Source organism: Vombatus ursinus, unplaced genomic scaffold (assembly GCF_900497805.2).
Source record: "Vombatus ursinus unplaced genomic scaffold, bare-nosed wombat genome assembly UNPS02005453.1, whole genome shotgun sequence".
Classification (NCBI taxonomy): Eukaryota; Metazoa; Chordata; class Mammalia; order Diprotodontia; family Vombatidae; genus Vombatus; species Vombatus ursinus.
In genome coordinates, this window is record NW_020945231.1 from 866 (window position 1) to 27,114 (window position 26,249).

The 26,249-nt window shown below is 37.5% G+C and overlaps 1 protein-coding gene across 1 annotated transcript; it reads left to right on the top strand.

Annotated features, from left to right (window-relative positions):
• Window positions 1–1,548: 1,548 nt before the first annotated feature.
• Window positions 1,549–23,995, top strand: LOC114032491 (cytosolic carboxypeptidase 3-like; the record flags this gene model as incomplete). The annotated part of the gene is made up of 7 exons (XM_027847800.1): window positions 1,549–1,699; window positions 6,193–6,972; window positions 10,827–10,989; window positions 14,097–14,223; window positions 17,565–17,665; window positions 19,212–19,336; window positions 23,935–23,995. Coding segments are annotated over 7 exons (1,508 nt in total), but the record flags the coding sequence as incomplete, so codon positions are not given.
• Between the last annotated feature and the right edge of the window lie 2,254 nt (window positions 23,996–26,249).

The following is a 26,249-nucleotide window of genomic DNA, read 5'->3' on the forward strand; positions in this document are numbered from 1 at the left end:
CAAGTGGCACTGTTTTACATATTTTTGCAAATCTCTTTACTATTTGGCTTAATAGAAGAGAGCTGTATTGTCATACCTGCTTCTGCGTTCAATCCATGTAAAATGTTGTTTTGATTTAAATATATGAAGATAATCCAGCCTCACACAGATATCTAGTTGGAAAAAGGAAGAGCATTTTAGGCAAATAGCATCTTCATATTATTTTGAAAATAGTTTTTGACTTCATGGATGCCTTAGGGACTCCCCCAAACACCACTTGGACCACATTTTAAGAACTGCTACCAGAGAGAAACCTCTGCTAGCATGTCTATGGGATTCTGTTCTTGTCCTGTTCTGCTTAATTTTTGTAAAGACATTGGTGATATACTTATCAATTTGAGTATAACATGAAGCTGGGAAGGATAAATAATATTTTAGAATGTGGAATCAAGATCTCAAATTTCCTGCACTTAAGCTCTAAAACTAAACTGCATAGGTACAGGATTTGACTAGGACATATCCTCATGAATAAAAACTTAGAAGGGTCTAATTGAGTGCAAGTTTAGAATAAGTCAACAGTGTGATAACAGCTGACAAAATTGCTAATTTGAACTTGAGTTTCATTAGAGAAAGTATAATTTCTGCAATTAGGGAGATGCTACTTTTCTCTGAAGTGGGCCAACCACATCTGGAGTATTTTTAGAAAGAAATAGACATTGATGAGTAAGAGTATATCCAAAGGAGAATAACAATGATTAGACTCAAAAATAAGTCATTTGAGGAATAGTCGAAAGAATTGAAGATATTTAGCTTGTAAAAAATAAAAATTGGTCAAGGGAGAGGGATGTAATTTTGTCTTCATATATTTGAAGGACTTCCAATATTTGTCATGTTAGATATATGTTTTACTCATTGTGGTTCCAAAAGGTAAAAACTAGTACCAGTAGGTAAAAGTTATAGGCAAACAGATTTTTGGCTCTATCTAAGGAAGAACTTAACAATCAGGGTGGTTCAAATATGGAATGAACTACATCATGAGTTTCCTTTACTGTAGGTGCTAGGCACTAGATTTATTAAGCACTTGGGAACCTTATAGAAATCATTCAAGCATCAGGTGGAGGTTGGGCTAGCTGACCTCTCGTATGCTTTCCAATTAGAAGATTCTAGGCAGGATTGTCTTAAGGATGAAGAATGGATGTAATCATCTTAGGAGATCCATTTTAAAGGCACCTTTTAGTTTCTAACTTTAAGTGTTAGTTAGCTTCTAGCCTGAGAGTACATTTGCTTAAACATAAAAGAGAATAAACAGCTATTTAATGGAAATGGGACAACAATCATTGTCTATTCTATGATAGAAAATTCTGCAAAAATTTTGTTTTCAGAAGATGAAATGTGGAATCCTTACAGTGGTTTACTCTTGGGCATTCTTGATCCTACTATAACAATGTAAATTACATAGATTTAAAATGGGAGTATACAATTTTTACCCCAAGTCTCAAACTATATTCATAGTAATTTGTGCCATAACAGACAGACCCTGACATCCATTTGTTTTGCTTCCCTTACCAGCTTACAAAGACTGCTGTTTCATGTATTCTCGAATAGGAGGTGTCAGATCTCTTCAGAAGCATTTAGAAATTCTACCTGTGGAGGACTATGACAACACTTTGATATTTGAAGCCAGGTTTGAGAGTGGTAATCTGCAAAAGGTGGTCAAAGTGTAGGTTTTAAAATTCCTTTGATTTGAGGAGCTAGGACATCAGCTAGCTTTGGGTACTTCTTTGAACAGTAGGGTCTTCAGTGACTAATGCAATGGTCTGCACATGTTAAAATCAAATTTCCCAAAGAGCATTTTGATTCAGTTGGTCAATAAACATTTATTAAGCACCTGCTTTGTGCCAGGCACTGGATTATGCCCTGAAGATATAGAGAAAGGTAAAAGTCTCTGCTTTCAGGGAGCTCACAATCTAATGGGAGACAATATACAAACAACTACGTACAAACAACCTATATTCAGGATAAATTGGAAGTGATCAACAGAGACAAGGCATAATTAGGAGGGACTAGGAATGGCTTCCCATAGAAAGTGGGATTTTAGCTGGATCTCGAAAGAAGCTAGGGAAGCCAGGAGGTGGTGATGAGAAGGGCGAACATTCTACGCATGAGATTCAGCCAGGGAAGTACCCAGAACTAGAGGTGGGATGTCCTGTTTCAGGAGCAGCAAGGAGGCCAGCATCACTGGATCCTAGAATACATGTATAAAGTATAAGAAAACTGGAAAGCTTGAGGAGGAGGTTATGAAGTGCTTTGAATACCAAACAGGATTTTTTTAACATTTGATCCTGGACGTGATAGGGAGTTCCTGGCATTTATTGAGAAGGTGGTAGTGATGGTGACATGGTCAGACCTGCTCTTTGGGAAGATCACTTTGACAGCTGAAGAGAGGGTGGACTGGAGTGGAGAGAGACTTGTAGCACAGAGACCAACTAGTAACCTCTGAAAATAATGCATATAAGAGGAGATCCAAGGTCTACACCAGGGTAGTGGTAGTGTCAAAGGACAGAAGGAAGCATGTAGGAGAGGTGTAATAAAGGTAAAATTGGCAAGCCTTGGCAAGAAATTGGATGTGGGAGGTGGGGGGGGGGGTAGGGTGGTGAGAAACAATCAGGCATTGAAGATGACACCTAAGTTTCAAGGTGACTGGTTGGATGGTGGTATTCTTAAGAGTAATAAGGAAGTTAGGAAAGAAGAAGGGTTTGGAGAGAAAGAGGATAAGTTCAGTTTTAGACATGTTGAGTTTAAGATACCTACAGGACTTTCATTTTGAGATATCCAATAGACAGTTGGAGACACGACTGAAAGTCAGCAGAGGTGAGGCATCAGCATAGAGATAATGAACCCATGAGAGCTAATAAAATCACTAAGTGAAATAGTATAGATAAAGAAGAAAAGAGGGTCTAAGATAGAGCCCCCTGGGACATCCATGGTTAGTAGGTATGATCTGGATGAAGATCCAGCAGAGTAGATTGAGGAGTGATCAGATAAGTAGTAGGAGAACCAGGAGAGAGTAGTGTCATAAAAACCTAGAGACAAGAGGGTATCCAGGAGAAAGAGGATGATTGACAGCATTAAAGGCTGCAGAGAGATCAGGAAGGAGGAAGATTGAAAAAAAAAGCCATTAGATTTGAGAGTTACATCATTAGTAACTTTGGAGACAGTAGTTTTGGTTGGATGATGAGATTGGAAGCCAAATTATAGACTTAAGAAGAGAGCAGAAGGAAAGTGGAGACACCTATTATAAACAGCTTTTTCAAGGAGTTTAGCCATGAAAGGGAGGCGAGATATAGGATAATAACCAGTGAGGGTTCTTTGATGATGGGGAAGATGGCATGTCTGTAGGCAGTTGGGAAGCACCATTAGACAAAAAAGAGAATGAAGGTTAATGAGAGATTAGGGATGAGAGAGGGACAGTTCTCTGGAGATCAGATTGAATGGGATCACTTTTTCACATAAAGGGATTTGCCTTGGCAAAGAGAAGGGTCACATCTTCATATGAGAAAGGGGTAAAGGAGGAGATAATAGCAGAAGGCATCTGAAGATGTGAGATGAAGAAAAGGGGAGGAGCAGCTTTGGGCAAATGATCTAAATTTTTTTCAACAAAATATGAGATTATTCTCACCTGAGCGGGTCAAGGTAAGGAGAGGCATGAAAGTTTAAAGAGGAATCAAAAGTTTGGAAGAGCTATCGTGGTGTGTGGGGTTGTGATTTAATTAGGGAGATGTAAAAGGATTGCCTTGGTGAGGACCCAGTTCAGCTTATTATGTAATGTAAATTTGTAAGAGACCTCATTAGCACAGTTTAACTTTCTTCAGTAGCACATCCGTAGGAGTGAAGGCAGTGAAAGGTGGGAGTGATCCCAGGCTAAGGATTGGCAGGGCAAGATCTCAGTGTTAGGGGGCAGAGGACTGTATAGATTTGAACTGGTTCACCAAGGAGTCAAGGTGGGGAAAGAATAAAAGTGTGGCCAGTGCAAGGGTGGTGACCTGGTAGAGAACTGAGGTGTCAAGGGGTTGGAGGTCATGGTGTAGGTGAAGAGCAGGGTTCATGATGCAAAGTAGAGACAGGCAGAAAAACAACAGATTGTCATCAGATAAGGGAATTTCAGAGTCCTAGAATGTGAAAGTGGAGCATTTATGGGTGATGGAAAGATAAAAGGTATGAGTATCGTTGTATATGGCTGAGCTGGGGTGAAGAAGTAGGTCATATGAAGTTAGGATGCTTGAAGGAGTATCAGTATGTATTTTGAAGTCCTCTAGTGTGAGGGCAGGAGTTGAGGGAAGAAAAAAAAGACTGAATCAGGCACTGAACTCAATGAGGAAAGAAGGAGAGTGATCTGGAAATTAGTAGACAACAGCTACCAGATTTGGGTTGGGTGGTAGAGATGGAGTGAGTCAACCTCAAAGGTGGAGAAGTTACGGAGGGATGGTGATAGAGGGAAGTGGAAGTGGGAAGCAGGGAGTGTTTCAACTCCCTCAGGTCGGCCAGTGAGTTTGGGGGAATAAGTGAAAGTCCAAACCTTGCTGGAAAGAGTAGGGAGGGAGGCTTTGTCATGAAAAGGGAACCAGATCTCAGGGAGAACCAGTAGAATAGGAATGGGAAAGGGAAAGATTTAAGCTTGTTGCTTATGGACCAGGCATTTCAAGGAACACAATGGAAGGGGCAGGTAACTTTAGAACACTAGGGTGGGAAATAGGTTGAGGGGAAAGAATAAGGAAACAGGGAATAGAGATGGGGAATGTTTGAATGATGCCAAATTCAGTGTTGTTCAGAATTGCTGGGATAGAGAGGGTATGACCAGGAGTAAGTTTATTAATCATTGAGGAAAAAGTTTGAAAAATTCCATATACCAAATAATTTTACTCTCAGAATACCAAGGTACTCTGTGAAGAAGAAACTAATATAACTAAATAATATTGCCTGTGAATTACTAAAAGAAAAAGTTTCCTTAAAATGGCTGTTTTGCCCTTATAATGCAGTATCTTCCTGTAAATATATGTGCTAGTGTTCCAGTTAACCCCTATTCACACACACACACACACACACACACACCCCGTGGGTCTAAGCTTTTTAATAATTTTGCTTATCAATTAATATCAGAAATTTCTTTTGATAATAAACCAAAGATATGAACTAGATTTTTAAAAAACAGTTTTAATTATCTTCATCTGGGCACCTACTAGGTGCCAGGCCAGTGTATCTTTTCTCAAAATATTTACTGTCTAGTTAGAAGCTACAAAATTACATGAATTTTAAAAAGTGATCCCTTTCCTCAAGGAGGAATATTACTAGATATAAGGCATGAAATCATGAATTGTTGTTTTTTTAAATTTCTAAGAGCTTTTTTTTTAAGGTTCCACAAATATAAACTAATGAAAGCTAGACAGAAATCTAAAGAAAACAATTCATGGGATAGGCACAATCAGAGTGATACTTCCTTTAGTCCCAAAACTTTTTTTAGTTTAATCATTTAACTTGCCTGGGAAACTTGGTTAAGATGAAACATTAGATATTTGGTCAAATCCCCAGCTTTCACCTGTGTTCCATCTAAGCACTATTCAGATACAAGGAAATGCAAAGATAACGTTAAAAACTGTGCAGCAGAAAAGCTCTCAGCAGTCACCAGCCTGAGTGTGTACCAAACAAAATTAAAATGTAATTAGACGCAGTGGATAGAGCACCAGCTCTGGAGTCAGTAGGACCTGAGTTCAAATCCAGCGTCAGACACATAAAAACTCACTGCATGTGTGGCTCTGGGCAAGTCACTTAACCCCAATGGCCTCACTGAAAAACAAAACAAAATTAAAAAATGTAATTAGAAAATGTTTAACACAATAAGTAAAAATATAATACAATACAGATAATGTTAATTTGTGGTTTTCTCAATATATGCTTGCAAGGATGATCTGTTTCTATTTAAGTTTGATACCACTGCTATACAGAATAAATGGTTCCTACAAATTTGCCCATAGGACTTTTGTAGCTCTCATCTTTTGTTAGGTACATATTAGAGCGCACTGGCCAAGTTATAGTTTATACAACTGAGCCCACACTACAAAAGTCTAGAGGTTTATAGGTAGAAGTTAAGCTCTCTTGCTTATTTGCTCATGCCAAATGCTGCTTATAACTTGTTTTTTTTTCCCTTCCTTATATTAGCGCTGATTATGAATATCAGTTGACTCTGCGCCCTGACCTCTTCACAAGTAGACACACCCAGTGGTATTACTTTCAAGTGACCAACACTCAAGCAGGGATACCCTATCATTTCACCATTGTCAACTTCACTAAGCCAGATAGTCTGTACAATCAAGGCACGCGCCCTCTCTTCTGCTCTGAAAAAGAGGCCAAGACAAACAATATTGGCTGGCAGAGAACAGGAGACCAAATCAAGCATTTTAGGAACAACATAGGGCAAGAGGGGCGTCAGTTCTTTTCTCTTACGTGGACTTTCCAATTTCCATATGACAAAGATACATGTTACTTTGCTCACTGCTACCCATATACATATGCCAGCCTGCAAGACTACCTTTTAGGTATCACTAATGACCCAATCAGGTCACAGTATTGTAAAATCCGTGTGCTCTGCCACACACTTGCTAGGAACATGGTATATGTTTTAACAACTACTACTCCTTTGAAGAATACTGAATCAAGAAAGCGTAAGGTGGTGATTTTGACCGCCAGGGTACATCCAGGAGAAACCAATAGTTCTTGGATCATGAAAGGCTTCCTGGATTACATCCTAGGAGATTCAAGTGATGCTCAGCTGCTCCGGGACACATTTATCTTCAAAGTGATACCTATGCTGAATCCAGACGGTGTGATTGTGGGAAATTATCGATGTTCCTTAGCTGGACAGGATTTGAACCGTTGCTACACATCTGGCCAAAAGGACTCTTATCCTTCTGTTTGGTACACCAGGAATATGATCCGTAGGTAAAATAAGCCTCAGTTTACTTAGCAATTCTAGTAGCCTTCCATACGAGTATTTGTCCCTTTAATTCCACTTGATCGATTGTTAGATTTCTTGAGAAGGTTCATTCATGATTGCTATTCGTGCTAGTCAAGTTTGTTTTTGTTTTTGTTTTTGTTTTTTTTAATCAGTACCATTCTCTTTGTCATTGACTACATTACTTCCTAAAATCTCCCTGGCCATAATATTTACTCTAAGGAACTTAAATCCCTTATTTATGAGAAATAATTTCATGCTGTAAGAACAGTATCCATTTTCATTTCTGTTATTCCCCAAATCAATAAAAGAAATCCTAAATAAATACTTCCTAAATAGACAGAAGCCATGCACCCACAGCCTTGGCCTATTTGTAAGTGGAACCCTTACTGCAAATTACAAAAATCCTGTTTCAGGGAAGTGAATGATGGGAAGGTTCTTTAGAGCCATCAGCCAATAAAGTGTGAAAAGGATCTCTCTTTTTCATGTTTAATAGTCCTGGAAATTCAAAGAATAGAATGGAAAGGGGGCAGCTAGGTGGCGCAATGGATAGAGTACCGGCCCTTGATTCAGGAGGACCTGAGTTCAAATCTGGCCTCAGACACATAACACTTAACTAGCTGTGTGATCCTGGGCAAGTCATTTAACCCCATTGCCTAGCCAAAAACAAACAAACAAACAAACAAAAAGAATAGAACTGAAAGAAAGATGATTTGCTGTTTCTGGAGAACTAACAGGAAGAAGTTTAAGTTTGAAATGATAGAAGAATTTAGGCTCCACATCTCTGGGGAACCTGTTGGATTTCATGAATTCAGAGGTGAAAGTCAAAAGTTCTCAGAAGAGGCTAGGGCATACTTGAATTACACAAAGTATAGCCATGGTTTTTCTTTATTTTGGAGGAGTGATTATTGGGTGCTGTGATCCCATTGTAGTCCCTGCCTTCAAAAAAGTTTATACATCTGGTACTTTTCTAGAAAAACCTGTGATTCCCAGTTTTGAACATGATAAATGAAGAGGACAGAGAAAAAATGTTTTAATCTTATGCTAGCTATTTAAAGTTTCTTGGTGTATCTTAGTTTGCTGTGTGAGAAGGTCAAGATAGGAAATAATATTGAAATAGCAAGGATAATTTTTCAATAGTCTTCACATGCAAATTTTATCTTTCAAACATTTCTATAGGCATGCAAATTGGGAATAAGCATCGATAATAATTGATGTGCAAGGAGGATAATATGCAAGAATACAGTATTTGGGGTTGGGGGGGAAGACTTGGTAAGCATTTTTATAAGAAAACTTAAAACTTACTTCCAAATGATTAAGATTGTTATAAAATACTGAACTGAAGCAATGCTGCTTTACTTCAGAAGAAACATTACCTCTCCAGCAAATGTAGAATTGAGTGGAGGAAGGGACTTTTAAGTACAACATAAGAAATGAAAATAGTAAGATTTCAGAAGCTTTGTCTTATAGATTTATATCAATATTCAAGTTAAAAGTTAGTGTGATGCTTATTCAGGCAGTATTAATAAAATTAATGTCTTAAAACATATAAGTATACTTCACACTAATCAAAAGCTATTTCTCATGTCATAAGAGTTTGGTCTTTTTAGATCACTAGTAGTTTAGCACTATTATTAACTATCAAAGTCTAAGCCCTGTCCCTGTTAACTCACACTTATTGGCTCCATTTCCATCTCCTACATGGAAACACCATAGCAGGAGACAGTTTCCAGTTTGGGATTTAAATGTAATGTTAAGGAGTTTTTAATGATGTGATCCTCGTCAGTTGGGGGCTGGGATAATCTCTAAGACCTATTGTAGTTCTAGATCTATGATTCCCTCATTCTTTGATCTTTACCTTAAAAGTTGCTTTCAAAAAAAATGATCTAACCATATGCCTGATAGGGTTTATCTAGGCTCCACTGATGGGGAAGCCCTTCCATCTCAAGGCAATCTATTGCATTTTCAGACAGCTCTAATTGATAGGGAAGTTTTTCCTTTATGTAGAACTTAAAATCCACCTCTGTGCAACTTCTACCAGCTTCTCCTAATTCTACTTTTCTGGGGCCAAGAAAAGGAAGATTAATCTCTCTTTCACATGATAGCTCTTCTTTTCTTCAGAGTAAGCCTGCCTAGTTCCTGCTATTAATCCTAGTATGACACTCCTAGTTTGTCCCCTTCTCCATCTTGGTTATCCTACTCTGGACAAACTCCAGCTTTGTCAATGTCTCCTAAAACGATGTCCCTGGAACTGAACTGAAAACAATACTATAGATGCAGTCCAAACACACTTAGTTACACTGGGACCATCACCTCCCTCATTTTGGTTACTGTGTCTATTGATCTAGCCTGGGATTGCATTAGCTTTTTTGGCTGCTAGACCATGCCATTGATTCATATTAAGTATGCAGCCCACTAAAATCTATAGATCTTTTCACATGAACTCTTCCCCATCTTATAGTTATTCATTTTGTAAACCCTAATGTAGAACTGAGTATTTATTTCTGTCAAGTTCCATTTTATTAGAGTTGGCCCAGCATTCTAGACTGTCAAAATAATTTTTGGATCCATACTTTTATTCTTCCCAGCAAGTCTGATAAATTTATCATTTATGCCTTCGTCCAAATCACTGATAAAAATGTTAAAAACCATAGAGACCAAGGAAAGACCCTTAGGCACATTGCTGGGGTTGACATTGATCATAGTTGACATTGATCATTTATTGACTACTTTTGGAGCCATTCATTCAACCAGTTCTGAACCCACCTAGCACAGATCTTTCCCACAAGGATAGAATGAAACTTTGTTTTCAAATACTTTGCCATAATCCAAGTATATTATGTCTATGCCATTCAACACTGGCATGACCCCTTCTTAATGATGCTATAACAGTGATCACCACTGTTATAAAGGAAAGTGGGCTGAGTTTGGAGCCAGAGTTCATATTCTAGTATTGCTGATTACTATATTCAGCTAACTTTATGCAAGTATTTAACTTATCTGGCCCTTAGTTTCCTCCGCTATTAAATAAAGGACCTGGACTAGATGATCTCTGTGGTTCTTTCTATTTCTAAATCTATGAGCCACATGATCCACAAATCCTCCCAAACTGTCCCTTTAATAATATACTATAAAATTTTGCTGGTGTTTGAAGCCAGGTTCACTGGTTTGTAGTTTGTAGATTATATTTCTCTATTTGTCCTGAGTTCCTCAAAAATCAAGACAGTGTCCATATTCACTCCTGATACAAGGTAATATGTGACCAAATATCAAATGAGTGGCATAGAAATTAATAAGATCAGAGGAGGGAGAAATCCCTGGACTAAAGTGATCAGGAAAGATTTATGAAGAAAATAAGAAAACTGGATCTGGAAAGATAGGAATAATATTCAAATTGATAGAGAAGAGAGGAGAAGTAATTCCAGATGAAGATCATAGCATGAGCACAGGCTGTGAGGTTGGAATAAGCAAGATTAGTTTGTGGAAAGCAGTGGACAAGAGTAATGAGAGAAAGGTCCTGTTGGAAAATGGTGAAGTTGGAAAATTTGATTAGAACCAAAATGAGGAAAAGGCTTTGAATGCCCTATGAAAGAGTTTGGATTTTATGCTTTAGGTGACTCTAAAGGTTTTGTGACACAGGAAGTAGCATGATGAAAATATTTTATTAGCAATACGTAGGATGGCTTGAAATAGGGAGCTGTTACAGACAGAAAAACCAGAAAGCTTTGAGTTCCTTTTTTGTAGACTTTTTTTTGAAAATCAAGTGCCCCTGATTCAACACATAGAAGAAAGCTGAAGAGGCAGTGCTTTGGCTACCACTTTTCCTTTTTCTTCTTTGTAGATTAATGGAAGATCGGGAAATTCTCCTATATTGTGACCTTCATGGCCACAGTAGGAGAGGGAATATCTTCATGTATGGCTGTGAGGATAGTGATGAAAATAAAGAGTTGTGCTTAGAGCAACGAATATTTCCATTTATGCTGAGCAAGAATTGTCCAAACAAAGTAAGTATGTCAGGTTTTCTGTACTGTTCTGAATGTAACCCATATTGGCCAATGGAATGGATAACCATATTCAATAAAATATTTTTAAAATATATTAAACACTTTATAAAGCTCAATATTTATTCAAGACTCATAGAGAAGATTTAGGAAGATCCATTATATAGCCAAGGTTTTAAGAATAATAAATTAAAATGGGAGAATAAACCAATCAACCAATCATCATTTCCTCCAAACTTAAGAAGTTTTGAATCCTTTTATTCATTCAACATTTAACTATTTATTAAGCACCTATTCTGAAGATACAGAGATTAAAACGAAACAATCCCTGCCTTCATGGGATTTACAGCCTCCCTGAGGAGACAACACATACATAGTTAATATAAAATGCATATGAAGTAATTGGGGGGAGGGGGGGAGGAAGGTAACAACCATGAGAATCAGAAGAGGCTTCATGTAGGAGGTGATGCTGGTGATGAACCTTGAAGAAAGCTGGGGATTTTAACAGGTGAAGGTGAGGAGAGAATGTATTCTAAGCATGGCAGACAGCCTGGACAAAGGCACAGGGATGGGAGATGGGAGATGGAATATCAGGTAAGGCATGTTTGGCTGGAACAGAGTACATGAGGAGAAGCAATGTGGAATCACACTAGGAAGATAGGTTGGATACATTGTAAAGGGATTTAAAGTTTAAATTCCCTTTAAAAAACAGAAAAGTTTGTATTTTATCCTAAAAGCCATAGAGAGTCCCTAAAGCTTTTTGAACAGGGTAGTGATACACCTACTGCTATCCTTCTAAGATTACCAATTTGGCAGCTATGTGGAGGATGGATTGGAAAGAGAAGAGTCTGGAAGTAGGGAGACTAATTTGAAGGCAGTTGCAGTAGCCCCACTGAGGAATGATGAGGGCCTGATGGATGAATGTGTAAGAAGGGGACAGATATGAGAAATGCTGTGGAGGTTTAATGGCTAAGACTTGGTATCATATTGGATATAGGTAGGAAGAGGGAAGGATATAGGAGGAAGAAGTAAAGCCTGATGCTATGGTTGCTTCACACCTCATACATGAGCACCTACTTACTCCCTGTGCTGACTCACTAAACTGATTATAAACATTAAATTATGTTTTAAACATTGCACATTTATCATGCGGTTATTGTCAAGACTCTAGGAACCACAACAGTGTTAGCGCCCTCAGTAGAAAAACAGAAAGTAGAAAGAGGAGAGAATTAGGGGGAGGGTGGAAAAGAGCCAAGAGTTCTGTCTGGAACATGTTGAGTTGAAGTTAACCATGGGACATCCAGTTAGAGGTGTCCATTAGGCATTTGATAATTTGGGACTGTTGTTAAGGAGAAAGGCTAGGACTGAATGAATATATTTTTCTAGGAGTCATCTACATAAAGATGATAATTGAATCCATGGGATCTTAAGAGATCACCAATAGAAAGGTGTAAATAGAGAAAATAAGAGAATTTAGAACAGAACCTTATTGAGAAGTAAAAATAAAATTAAGCATTCCTAAAGAATACCAGTATTTAACTTCACATGCAAAAAAAAAAAAAAAAAATGGAAATCCCAGTGAATCTTTCACTGAGATTCTGAGAAAACTACTTTGCTGAATATGCGAATGACTTATCTTACATACAGATACATAAATATCTACATAGTCAGTTCTGCTATAATTTGACACATACATTGCCAAAAAGCACTGAGTTACGCAAAATTGCACAATAAAAACTATAGGGCTTATGGAGGGAAATGGGGATAAGGGCACAGTGCTCAAAAACTTTGTAAATGACACATGTTTTTTAAAGATAGGAACCTAACAAAAGTGATAGCATAGTTTTATACATAGTTTTATACATGTTAAATGAATAAAAAATTCATAAATACCACAATAAATAGTGTCTCATCCTCGGGGAGCAAGTTGGGCAGGCCACAGGTAGCAAGTTGGCTTTAAGATCCCTATATCTCTGGCAGAAAGGGGGAAGGGGGTGAGAAGGGAATGGAGGACCAGATCTTCTCCTCTGCCCATAGCTCCTACTGCACCAGAAGCTACACAATAAATATGGCACTTTACCTTGACAAAGAACTTAAGTTTGCTTGTAGAAGTAAATATCAGAACGATCATACCATGTGAGTAATTGTGAAGTAGTGGTTTTCTCAGTTCTCTTGCTATATCTTTGGAAGAAATCTGACAAAAGCAAACTTGAAAATCAAATTATGCTCGCAATGTTTCCTAATATATTAAGTTGGAGCAAATTTGCATTTTTGAAACAGGTGTCATAGCAAAACTGAGTGATTGTATATAGTTCAGACTTCTGAACTCCTAGTTAGACAATTTCCTTAGCCAATCCAGATTAGCAGCTATTCTGAAACTTAGAATCTTAGAGTAGGAGTTCCTAAACTTCCTTGTGTCATGGACCCCAGTCTGGTGAAACTTATAGACCTCTTCTTTAAATGTTTTTAAATGCATAAAATAAAATACATTGAATTACAAAGGAAACCAATTATATTGAATATGATCATCAGTTTTTTTAAAAAGTTAATAGACCTCAGGTTAGGAGAGTTTTGGAGAGTTTCCTGGAACATTGAGAGGTTAGATGACTTGCCCTGGGTCATACAGATAGTATATGTCAGGCAGGACATGAACCAAGATCTCTGTGGCTTCAAGGCTGGCTGTTTGTCCACTACAGAATACTGGCTGTCATGTGATATGTCTAAATATGAATATATATATACATATCCACATACACATATACATATATGCATACACACATATACATCCATATACATATGCACACATATATGTAATGTTAACCAAAAACAAGGACATGGGATGGCACCTACATTGTAGAACCTCACAGTTCTCACATGGGCATTTGGCCACTTATCCTCTGGGCTCACTTACTATATTGACCACGAGCATTAAAACCCGTTTTAAATATGATTTACTTATGATGTGGCTATTGCAAAGATTCACGAGATCACAAACTTTCTTTAAAACTATTCCTGAAGCTCTAGTGAGAATTAGCACTTTATGTAACTTCTTTTGCATTTTTAACCCACTATCCCTAAGAATCATTAGTATGTTATGTGCTTTTTTCCAGTTTTCATTCTCAGCTTGTAAGTTTGATGTTCAGAAGAGCAAAGAAGGGACAGGAAGGGTAGTTATGTGGAAGATGGGAATCCAAAACAGCTTTACCATGGAGGCTACTTTCTGTGGCTCTACTCTTGGTAAGATGGTATTCCTCACTTAAGGGTCATAAACTAAAACATTGTAAAAATATGAAAACAAAAGTGGAAGTTAATCTATCAGTGAAATAATTCCTTCTAAAAATGTATCAAAAATTAGCCAGTCTTATCAATATGATGTACTATAATACAATTGCTATAATTTACATTCTATGATTGCTCATTGCCACATTCTTCTCTCAGTTTTTAGTCTTTTAAATATAATAAGCTAATAATACTATCAGTAGCCGGCATTTGTTTAGTCCTTTTTAGTTTTGCAAAGTACTTTACATATTTTATTTAATTTGACCCTTATAACAACTCTGGGAGGTACATAGTAATATTATTCTCATTTGACAGAAGAGGAAACTGAGAATAAGGGTTTAGGGACTTATCCAGGGTCACACAGTAAGTATGTAAGGCAGGATTTAAACTATCCACTGTGACTTTTATCGCTCATCTTACATAGGCATTTGAGCTCAAGGAAACAACAGAATAGAGCTTGCTGTTTATAAGACAATAGCATCATGAAAAGAGAGACCTTATTGGCTTTTACTAAAATGGCAACATTTGAATTTGTTTCTCTAACCTAGAAAAACCATGTTCTGTTAGTTTTTTTGTTTTGTTTTTGTTGTTGGGTTTGTTTTGAGGTTTTGTTTGTTTGGTTGGTTTTTGGACCTATCATGTCATCAGTGCATGGAGCTCCACCTGAGGAACTATCTATATACCAATGCCTAGGACAGTGGGTTCAGTGACTTACCTATAATCACATGGCCAGTATGTGGGAGAAGCAGGATTTAAGCCCACGTCTTCATGACTTCAAGACCAGATTTCTGTCTACAATGCCATACTGCCTCTCCCGTCCTATGTTCTATGGTATCAGTTAAGAAATTTCTGTTATAGGGGCAGTTAGTAGATGCAGTGGATAGAACACCGACCCTGGAGTCAGAAAGTCCTGAGTTCAAATCCGGCCTCAGACACATAACACGCACTAGCTGTGTGACCCTGGGCAGGTCCCTTAACCCCAATTGCCTCGCCAAGAAAAAAAAAGAGAAAGAAATCTCTGTTATTTAGCATATCATAAAATAGCTTGGTCCATGTTAAGATAAATTTCACATGATCAAGAATGTGATAGTGGCCACTCAGATTCTACTCTGATGCATGTTCTTGTTGTGGAGATGATCCTGGGACCTCAAAAGCCATGTCATCAGAGTTTACGCTTAAAAAAAGATTTTACCAGATTGGAAAGGCTTCGCTTATGAATCTGCATCTCTGTTGCCAAGCCCCAGCCTCTCAAATTTTGAGAAGCACATAATCGCTTTAACCACAGGATGATGAATGCTTTAGTCACAGCAGCTATTCCGAAGTACCTGCTAAGTTATGGAGTGGTTGCAGTCTTGACTTGGTGGAGAGTGCAAGGGAAGAAGGGCCTCAGACTTAAAGTATAAGTACACAGATAATGAGAGAAACACATAGAAAGTATGCGTGGCAAATGGCTACCTGACATCTAGTACTGGGAGCCCTTTCTGCTTTAATAGAGTCCTCATTCAGTTTCCCTTAAATGTAGACCTCTGCTGATCCCCATCTGTGACTTTCCAGAACCTGTAGCTGCCACTTCTCTATACTACCAGGGGTCACACGCCCTAGAACCATTTGTCCTCAGTGGATCACTCCACTCCTAATGAAGACAATTCCACTACTATAGGTCTCATTCCCCTAAAACCGTAACTCACCAGGCCCCACCAATGTTTTTAATTTTAATAGTCAGAGAACACAATTAGGTTAAAACAAAAACATTTAACAAAATGTCATAGTAAATAGAGCAGCAAAAAAATTTCCTCCATAAACTTAAAGGTGTATTCTCCCACAAATAAATACACACATCACTGAGAAGTAAGCACTCATATAAGGAGCAAAATTGAGGGTCACATGTAAGAAGTGCACGTGGCCAGTGCATGTTACCACGCTATCTCACACCTCTGATTCCCCAGGGTCAATAATGTCTTTGTACTGTTTCGGCTGGTTCATAGTATCTTCCTGATACTTCTTGGCTGGGCTCTAGTCTCCACCAAACTGTTTTGTCGGATGCTGCTTTTCTTGATGTGATGTTGATCTCTCTGCCTCCAGGCAGCTTAGTTGATATATCCTTAGTTATCTCCCGCTTAAGGAAAGAACAGATGTAGCCTCGTTCTTTTAGCTTAAAGTCCAAAAACATTTTCCTTCTACTATTTATTTTTTGTGAAAAGCAGAAGAACCCTTGTCTTGGACCAGAAAAACGCTTTCCCTAGGGTTTTCTTATTTTCTTCAAAGTCTTGACCAAGGCTAAGGAACCTGTGGCCTCGAGGCCACATGTGGTCTCGAGGCCACATGTGGTCTAGGTCCTCAAGTGCAGCCCTTTGACTGAATCCAAACTTCACAGAACAGACTCCCTCTTGAGGACCTAGAGGGCTACATGTGGCCTCAAGGCCGCAGGTTCCCCACCCCTGTCTCTTGACCAAACCTCTCATACCTATTACAAGATTTTAAGCTCAGACACCGAACTCTTTAGAACAAAGGGTCCTTCCAGCTAGCTGATGCCCTCTCACTTAATTTTCTCTTTTTCCTGGGTCAAGGCCTAAGACTTATTGCTCCGCTCATCAAAATCATAACCCCATCCCTTGATCTAATATTCAAACTTCAGGGAATAAGACCCAAGTCTCAACCCAGCTAGGAGGCTCAAAAGAAAAGAAGATACATTTTCAAAGTAAAATATACACAATCCACATATATATTATCTTAATATCCTTATAAAGTACTTTGCAAATATAAAATGATATAAAATTAGGTTTGTTAATAATGAACAGTTTTTCTCATAGAAGCATGTTCTCCTTAGTCTTTGCTCAAAAATATCTATTAGGGTTGTGTACAACAATTAGGGATACTGTGTGTTGTGAAAAGCAGAAGAACCCTTGTCTTAGACCAGAAAAATGCTTTCCCTAGCGTTTTCTTATTTTCTTTAAAGTCTGGATCAGGGTGGGGAGCCTCGAGCCTGTGTTGTTCCCATCTATTAACCGGTTTTCCCTAGACACTATCAATATGCATCACCTATATGTGTACATACCCCTGTTCAGCGATTATATATTCCCAGCTGCCTTCCAACATTGTATGTAGTCAATTGAAGAGAAATAATAGGATATTATACAACTACTCTGGAAATCTACCTACCTATTCCTTGTATCAGGGAAAGAAACCAAAGGAAAAGGTTCCTGGGAGGTAATACAATTTATTTATCCTATTTTTTCAGCTACTAGATAGGCTTATGAAATTTAATTCTCATGAGTGTATAAGCTCTTTGATTTTTTTAGGTAATAGACGAGGTACCCATTTCAACACAAAAGACTTGGAGTCTATGGGATATCATTTTTGTGATTCTCTTTTAGACTATTGTGATCCAGACCAAACAAAGGTAAGAAAAGTCCATGAAAACATGAATCATAACAAAGCTTATTTATTATAAAGCATGACCCTGTTTATGGCAGTGTATTTCATTTAGTAATCTAAAAGGACTTAGTGGGAGTTTTCTTGTATCTCTATATATCAATCTAATCAATTCCATTATTTTTATTAATAGAACCCTGGTGTTTTAAGCCATCAGTATATACAATATACAACAATGAGGTACAAGCGTGTACACCACCTGGATGAAGAAGTTCACATAAAAAGTTAGAGGAAAAAGGAAGGAATTACCTTTTGCCATTATGGCTAGGCACAGAGTTCTTAAACAAAGAATAGAGGTCACCATAAATGACAAAATAAACAATTTTTATTATATAAAATTTAAAAGCCCTTGCATGAAGAACATCAATGAAGAAAGAATAAGAAAAACTGTCAAGTGGGAATGTTTTCATCAGTCATCACTGATAAAAAGTCTGATAAAGAAGACATATGGATATTTGACATAAATATGTAATCAATAACCATTTTCCAAAGTAATAAAAGATTATTAACAATTTTCAAAAAGTATTGTACATGTAAAGGATCATACAAAAATATGTTCCAAGTCACTAATGGTAAGAGAAATGCACATTAATACAACTCTGAAATACTACCTCATATATTACAGTTTAGCAAATATAATTCTTTTTAAAAACAGAAAGTCAGTGTTGGACGGAATGTAGGAAGATAATTATGCAGTTTTGGTAGAGCTGTAAATTGCTCTAACTGTTCTGGTTATCAGTTTGGAATTGTGCAAGAAAAGTTACTAGATTGTTTATAACCTCTGGCTCAGTGATCTTGTTATTGGGCATATACCCTAAGGAGGCCAAAGACTAAAAAAACAAACAAAAAAAAAGGTGCGTATACACACGCACACATATGTATATATACATATACATATACACATTTTCAAAGCAGCACTCTTTATAGGAACAAAGAACTGGAAGCAAAGTGAATATCTACCAGTTGAAGAATTACAGAAAAGCTATAGTGTATATAAATGCAATGGAATATTATTATGCACTAAGAAATGCACTAAGGCTAGTAGGAGGAATTCAGAGAAACTTGGAGAGATTTGTATGAACTGATTTAGAGCAAAATAAACAGAACCAAAATAACAATGTACACATAGTGATTACAACAATATAAATGAAAAGGCAGCTAAATGTTAGTGAAATTCTGAATAATTAAATTAATAATAGTCCTGGAAAACAGATAATGGAACATCTCTCTCCTCAGGGCAGATTGGCAGGATACTACTTAAAATGTGGTATACATCTTCAGATACAATTTACTATATTGGTGTTTTTGTTTAATTATTTTTTCTATATTGTAAGAGGTGGCTTAATTAGGACCAGGCAGGGGTAATATTCTTAGGGATTATTATGATTATTATGATGTTAAAAAAAGAGTATCCATAAAAACTTAGCACTTTGTACAACCAAAGAGAGAGCTATAGTGAGAGTCCTGGTGAAATAGTGACTTCTACTATTAACCAAGATTATAATTTTTTCTAGTATTATCAATGCATGAAAGAATTAGAAGAATTGGAGATGCAGCAGTCAGGCATAACAAACTCAGATAAAATGCATTATGATTCAGATGCTTCATTCATAGATACTGCATTGGATCTAGATTGTAGGTAAGTTGAGCTTATAGAGATAATTGTGGATTCTGAGATTTTTAAGGAATACAGACAAAACAGGGCTTATTGATAGTAAGCAGATGGAATCCCCATCTGTGACTATGTGTCCATAGCTGCTACTTCTCTATACTACCAGGGGTCATACGCCCTAGAACCATTTGTCCTCAGTGGATCACTCCACTCCTAATGAAGACAATTCCATTGCTATAGGTCTCATTCCCATAAAACTGTAACTCACAAGGCCCCACCAATGTTTTTAATTTTAATAGTCAGGGAACACAATTAGGTTAAAACAAAAACATTTAACAAAATGTCATAGTAAATAGAGCAGCAAAAAATTTCCTCCATAAACTTACAGGTGTATTCTCCCACAAATAAATACACATATCACTGAGAAGTAAGGACTCATATGAGGGACAAAATTGAGGGTCACATGTAAGAAATGCACGTGGCCAGTGCACATTACCAATGGAACATGTACTTATACAAAAAAAGATGTCAAGTAAGTGTATTCTCTACCTTACACTATCCCTGAGTCCCCACTTCATCCTGGTTTGGGAAGTGAAGTCACAAACTTCCTATAACACAGATGTAACTTACTTTACAAAATAATAATGTAATATATAATAATTATTCATATACTAACAAACTCAGAACTTTCTTGGATAATAATTTCAGGGAAAATGAATTAAATACATAAATCTTCAGTGATACATACTTTTCTTTTTTTTGACCAAACCTAATCAAGACCTTTACATTTGTCCATACTGATCTCTCCTATATGGTATTACAAGTACCGATTCATAAAAATAATCACTTTACACTTGGCATGTACTTCCAGATAAATTTCCAATCCAGAAAGACTCAGTTCAGGTACCACCTTCTTCATGAAATATTAAATGCGTTATATCTGGAGGGACCTTAGTGAGGATTTCCAATCCCATGTCATCATTTTATAAATGAAGAGATTGAGGCCTAGAATCAGATGATGTGATTTCCTCAAAACCACACAGATGGTAAAGTAATTGGTAGAACTTTGCCACAATTCAGATGAAGTCTTGATGTGCTAGAATGTTGTACCGTATTTAATAATACAATATTTAATAAAGATCAATATAAAGTCTAATATTTAGGTTCAAGAAAACCAACTTCACAAGTGTAATAAAGGGTAGGCAATACTTCATCTGAAAAGATTACAATTTACCATAAAATAATTACCATGAATTGAATACCAAACTCAAAACTCCTTGACCATAATTTCAAGGAAGATAATTTTTAATAGTTAAATATTTAGTTATCCATACTATTTTGATCTAGCCTAATTAAGACTTTTTGTGGTTGTATTTAGCCTGCCCCAGAAGCAGCAGTTTGGCATAATGAATAGAGAGCCAGCCTCAAAACTGGGTTTAAGGCTTGCCTCTGACGTATAGTGGCTGTGTGACTCTAATCAAGTCACTTAACCTCTCATTGCCCCCAGCAAACTCTTTAAAACTATGAGTTACAGAGCTGTTGATTTGCATTGGTAGGAGGAGTTTCCCCATGAGGAGTTCCTAATGCCAGTAAAATTTCAGGTCTCATCCAAGGAAATTGTCCAGGACTATGGTAGATGATGGTCATACTGTATTATGTATTAGTCACATCTAGACTATTGTGTTTGGTTAAGGTTATACAATTTAAGAAGGAATTGATAAATTGAAGATTGTGATAAAGATGGTGAAAGGCCTAGGAACCATGCCACATGAGTTGTTGTGAGTAGTTGAAGAAACTGGTAAGGGAAGGGAAGACTTTGGGTAGGACATGATAGCCTTCTTCAAATATTTGGATGGCTCTCTCATGGAAGAGGAGTTAGACTTGTTTTGTTTGTACCCAGAGTGCAGAATTAAGAGAAATGTTACAAAGAGGCAATTTCGTCTTGATATAGGAAAAACTTCAGGGGCAGCTAGGTGGCACGGTGGATAGAGCACCGGCCCTGGAGTCAGGAGGACCTGAGTTCAAATCCGGCCTCAGACACTTGACACTTACCAGCTGTGTGACCCAGGGCAAGTCACTTAACCCTGACTGTCTCACCAAAAAGGAAAAAAAAAACTTCTTAACAATTAGAACTATCAAGAAGCAGAATGAAATGCCTTGGGAATTAATGTCTTTCCCTAATAAGTGATCTTCAGGTAGAGGCTAGATAAATACTTTACAGGTATCAATTCACCTCTGCCACTTCTACTGGTACTGCTGAGCAAGACTAAAGAAAGTCTTACAACTGTGGTGACTGGAACTAATACAAATTTATATTACCTAATCTCAAATGAGCCATTGATGCAGCAAGGCCATCTTTTTCATCCTACCTACTTGATGTAACTCTCCACATTCGCTGTTCCAAACTTTCTTTTCTTTCCTAAAGTTTCCAACAGAACTGACTTCTTATACTCTCTCAGCTCAAGCCCTTCCTTCATACTTCACCCTGCCCCCAGCTGAAATTTTCTGCCAAAGACTCCCTTTTCTCCCCTCCTCTCCATCTCCCAACCCATCTGATAAAAAGGTGACTATTTTCCTCACCAAGGCCTAATCCTCTTCTTGCACCCTTGGTCCCAGTATTATATCCTTTTCTCTCTGTTTACTGGTTACTTCTCTGCTACCTTAGAGACATCACCAAGTCTTCCCCATTCTCAAACACACACACACACACACACACACACACACACACACACACTCACAAAACTATATCCTACATCCCTGCTAGCATCCTATAGTTTCCTTCTCTTTCTCAGACATACTTCTGGAAAAAGCCATTAACATTCATTTCCCCAATTTCCTTTCTTTTTTCTTAACCCTTTAGAAATCCTGCTAACAGCTTTATAACAACTGAAATGCCCTTTCTGATATTACCAAAGATTTCCTAATCACCAAATCTAATGGCCTCTCCTTAACCCTCATTCTCTTTGAGTTCTGTGTTCCATTTGAGGTCACTAACCATATCCTCCTTCTGAATAATTGTCTCTTTTCTGGGTTTTTAGAATACTGCTCCCACCTACTTTTCCTTCCCTAAACACACCCATCTTCCAAACTTTGCTATTACTGTCAAGGTCACCACCATCATTCCATTCACCCAGGGTAGCAACCTCCCTTTCATCCTCATTTCTCCTTTTCACTTACTGCACATATCCAATCAGTTGCCACAGCTTGTCATTTCTATCTTCACAACACCTATCACATGCATCTCCTCATTTCCACCTGCAAAATCACCACCCTAATTAAGGCACTCATCACTTATCTCCTGGATTACTGCAGTAGAATCCCATTTGGTCTCCCTGCCTCAAGTATCTCCCCACACCAAGCCACCCTCCTCACGGCTACCAAAATGATTTTCCTAACTCACAGGTTTGATTATGTCCTCTCCCTACTTACTAAACTCCAATGGCTCCAGTTGCTTCAAGAATTCAATATAAGTTCTCTGTTTGAAATTGAAAGCTCTTCACAACCCACCCCATTCTAACTTTCTAGTTTTGATTCCTTTTCTTGCATCATGTGATCCAGATTTAGATTCACTTTGATGTGGATTGTTCCACACTCAATACCCCATCGTCTATCTCCATGCCTTTATGCTAGCTGGCCTCTATACCTGTAATGTATTCACCCCTCACTTCCACCCCTCAAAATCCCTGGTTTCCTTCAGGGTTCAGATCAGGTGCCAACTTCTTTATAAAACTCTTCTTGGCTGTCCCCCCCTACTAGTGCACAACCTCCCCAAACTAGTCATTTCATATGTATTCTGTATCTAATTCTATGTGTTCACAGCATCCCCTCCACATAAGAAAGTAAGGACTATTACACTTTTGTCTCTGTAAATCGGTTTTAACAGATAATTTTGTTCATATACAGTTTGGATGAGATGGTCTCTGAGGTCCTTTCTAATTCTGGAATTCTCTAAACCAAAATATACTGATTCCTAGTCTTCCTACAGGCACCCAATACAGTCATGGTATTTACTCCCTCCTCCAAGGAGATGATGATGATGATGATGATGATGATGATGCTGATGATGATGATATTAGTAATGTTAATAATACCTTATGCTTGTATAGTGCTTTAATTTTCCAAGGTGTTTTCAAATACACTGTCACATTTCATGCTTCCATGAATTCTGTGAAATAAGCTAGTCAAGAATTACTCCATTTCCACAGATGAGGGAATTAACAACCTGAGTTGTTAGATACCTTGACTATGGCCACATAGCTAATAATTTTCCAAATCAGTTGTGGAGCCCAATCTTCTGACAGTCCCTCCAGGTTTTTCCCACTCTCCTAGATAGCTCTGCTATCTACTTTAGTGTGAATGATTTTATTTTCATTGTATTATTTTTACCAAGGACACATGAAATGAATGGTTTCGTTACTTTATTTAAAAAAAAAAACTTAGGCATCGGTAAACAAGGAAAACATTATTGGAATTAAAGCCTTGCTAAAAATCATGTCACTTTGTAAATATCCATTTTGTACATATATAGAACTTTGTTGTCAGGTTATTGCTGCCATTTCTCAGGGAAAAATCTCAACAAAAAGTCTTGCCATCTAAGCAAAATGCTTTTGCTTTTTTCCTAGTAGTGATGAATCTGACATTTCAGAGACCAGTGAAACTTCAACTTTTCTCAAAGAAACTTCCCAGGTAGGATTGATTTATTATTTGGCTACTCTTCTTGTTTCTTTATTTTCTGGTAGTTATCAGTGTTGTAACTCTCAGATTCATTAAGTAGTTTTCATCTATATAATAATTACCCAACAACACTCATTGTTTCCTATCATATTATACCATAACTTTTTAGTCCCATTGATATTGGGACTACAATTGAATTGTAGAGCTCAGAGAAACCTTGGAGATCATGTATTCTAACTCCCTTATTTTAAAGATGATGGTAGGATTCTGGGAAGATGGCAAAGTAGGTCAGAAAAATCCAAGCTCTCAAGGTTTTCCCCCACAAAAGAGATGAAATAGTGCCTCAGAGTGAATATTGAGTGGTAAAAATAAATGAGAGTAGGGGTAGAACAGGGGTCCTCTTGAGATAATTGGAGAAGATCTGAAGAAAAATCCCAGGATGAGGTTTGGTACCTGTGAAGAGTAAATACCTCCAGGCTAGGTTCCCTTAAATAACAAGCGGCAAGCCCTGGGGCTAGCTGGGTTGGGAAGCTGCCTCAGCCCCAGCTAGGAGAACTTTTACCCCAGGAACAGTGAGGGGAGTTGGGCATCAGAGCTGGAGAAGATCGAGAGAACTTCTGCTGACAAGGAACACCAGACCTAGCTGTGCTGCAGAAACTCAGCCCGGGGGTTGGGGGTGAGAAGGAAACAGCGCACACCCAGTGAGTGCAGAAGCAGTGAGGTGGGGACACCTCTGGCTGTGGGCACTTAGAGGAGGCTGGAGGTCTTGGTTTCAGTTCCAGGCCAGAGGGGAGAACTGAAGGAGGATCTGAGGCCAAAGGGACCATCCTCTATATCCCATGATTAAGGTGATTACAAAGACTAAGCTACTGTAAATTTTAAAAAATGCACAGGCAAAAGAGAAAGAATTCAACCATAGAGAGTTACTATGGGAATAGAGAAGATTAGGGTTCTTCAGAAGAGGATACTGAAGCAAAGAAACCCTCATCTACCCCACAGAGTAATGTCAAATGGTCACCTGCCCAAAAAGAATTCATAGAAGAACTTAAAAAAGACTTAAAATCAAATGAGAAAGATTGAGGAAAAATTTTTAAAAAATAAGAAGAAAAATCCAAGAAAAACAAGAAGATTATGAAAAGAAAGTCAACCAATTAGAAAAGGAGATCCAGAATCTTAAGGAAGAAAGTGACTCCTAGAAAATCAGAATTGGACAAAAGAAGTTACAAGAGATCAAGAAATAATAAAACAAAATATAAAAAAAATGAAAAATAGAAGAGAATGTGAAATATCTCATAGGAAAAACAATTGATCTGGAGAACAGATGAAGAAGAGAAAATATAAGAATAATCAGAACTACCTGAAAGCTATAATCAAAAAAAAGAATCTTGATACAATAATAAAAGAAATAATTAAAGACAATTGTCCTGAAGTATTAAAACAAGAGGGGAAAGTAGAAATTGAAAAAATCCACCGATCACCACCTGAAAGAGATCCTATGAGGAAAACCCATGGGAATATTATAGTCAAATTCTGAAACCCTTATCTCAAGGATAAATATATGAGCATCGAGAAAAAGGCAATTTAAATATAGCAGTACCACAATTAGAATCACACAAGACCTAGCAGCAGCAACACTAAAAGACCACAGGTATTGCAACACAATACATTCAAGAGCAAAAGAACTGGGGTTCCGGTCAAAAATATCATACCCAGCAAAGCTAAGCATAATTCTGAATGAAATTTGACTTTAAAAATTACTTTAAAAAGTAAAACTGTTTAAGAACAGTTAAAAAGAGTAATTATCTTATACAAATGAGGGGTGAGAGGAAAAACCAACACAGTTAGTTCTGGAAACCTACTTTCATTGGGAATGGGTTCAAGAGGGAATAATATATGTATATATAGAAAAGCATAAAAGTCTTCTAAAGTAAGAAATAAAATGCTAAGGGGATAGGGAGTGGGGAGAGGATGAGGGAGGGATCTTGAGAGGGTAGGGTGAGGGACTAGGTTAAAGAGGATTAGGTTAATGGGAATGGGAGGATAAGGGAGAGATCCTTGAGAGATAAGGGAGGTAGGTTAAGTGACAGGAGGGCAAAGTAGCCTGTAGAATTAAAGTAGAGGAATCAGGAGGGATAGGAAATAAGAGATACACACATACATAAAAACAAAGATCAGGAGTAGAGTTTGTTAGGGAAAGTGTGTGTTCATATATGTATGTATGTATGTATATTTGTGTGTATGTGTTTATATGTATGTATATATCTAT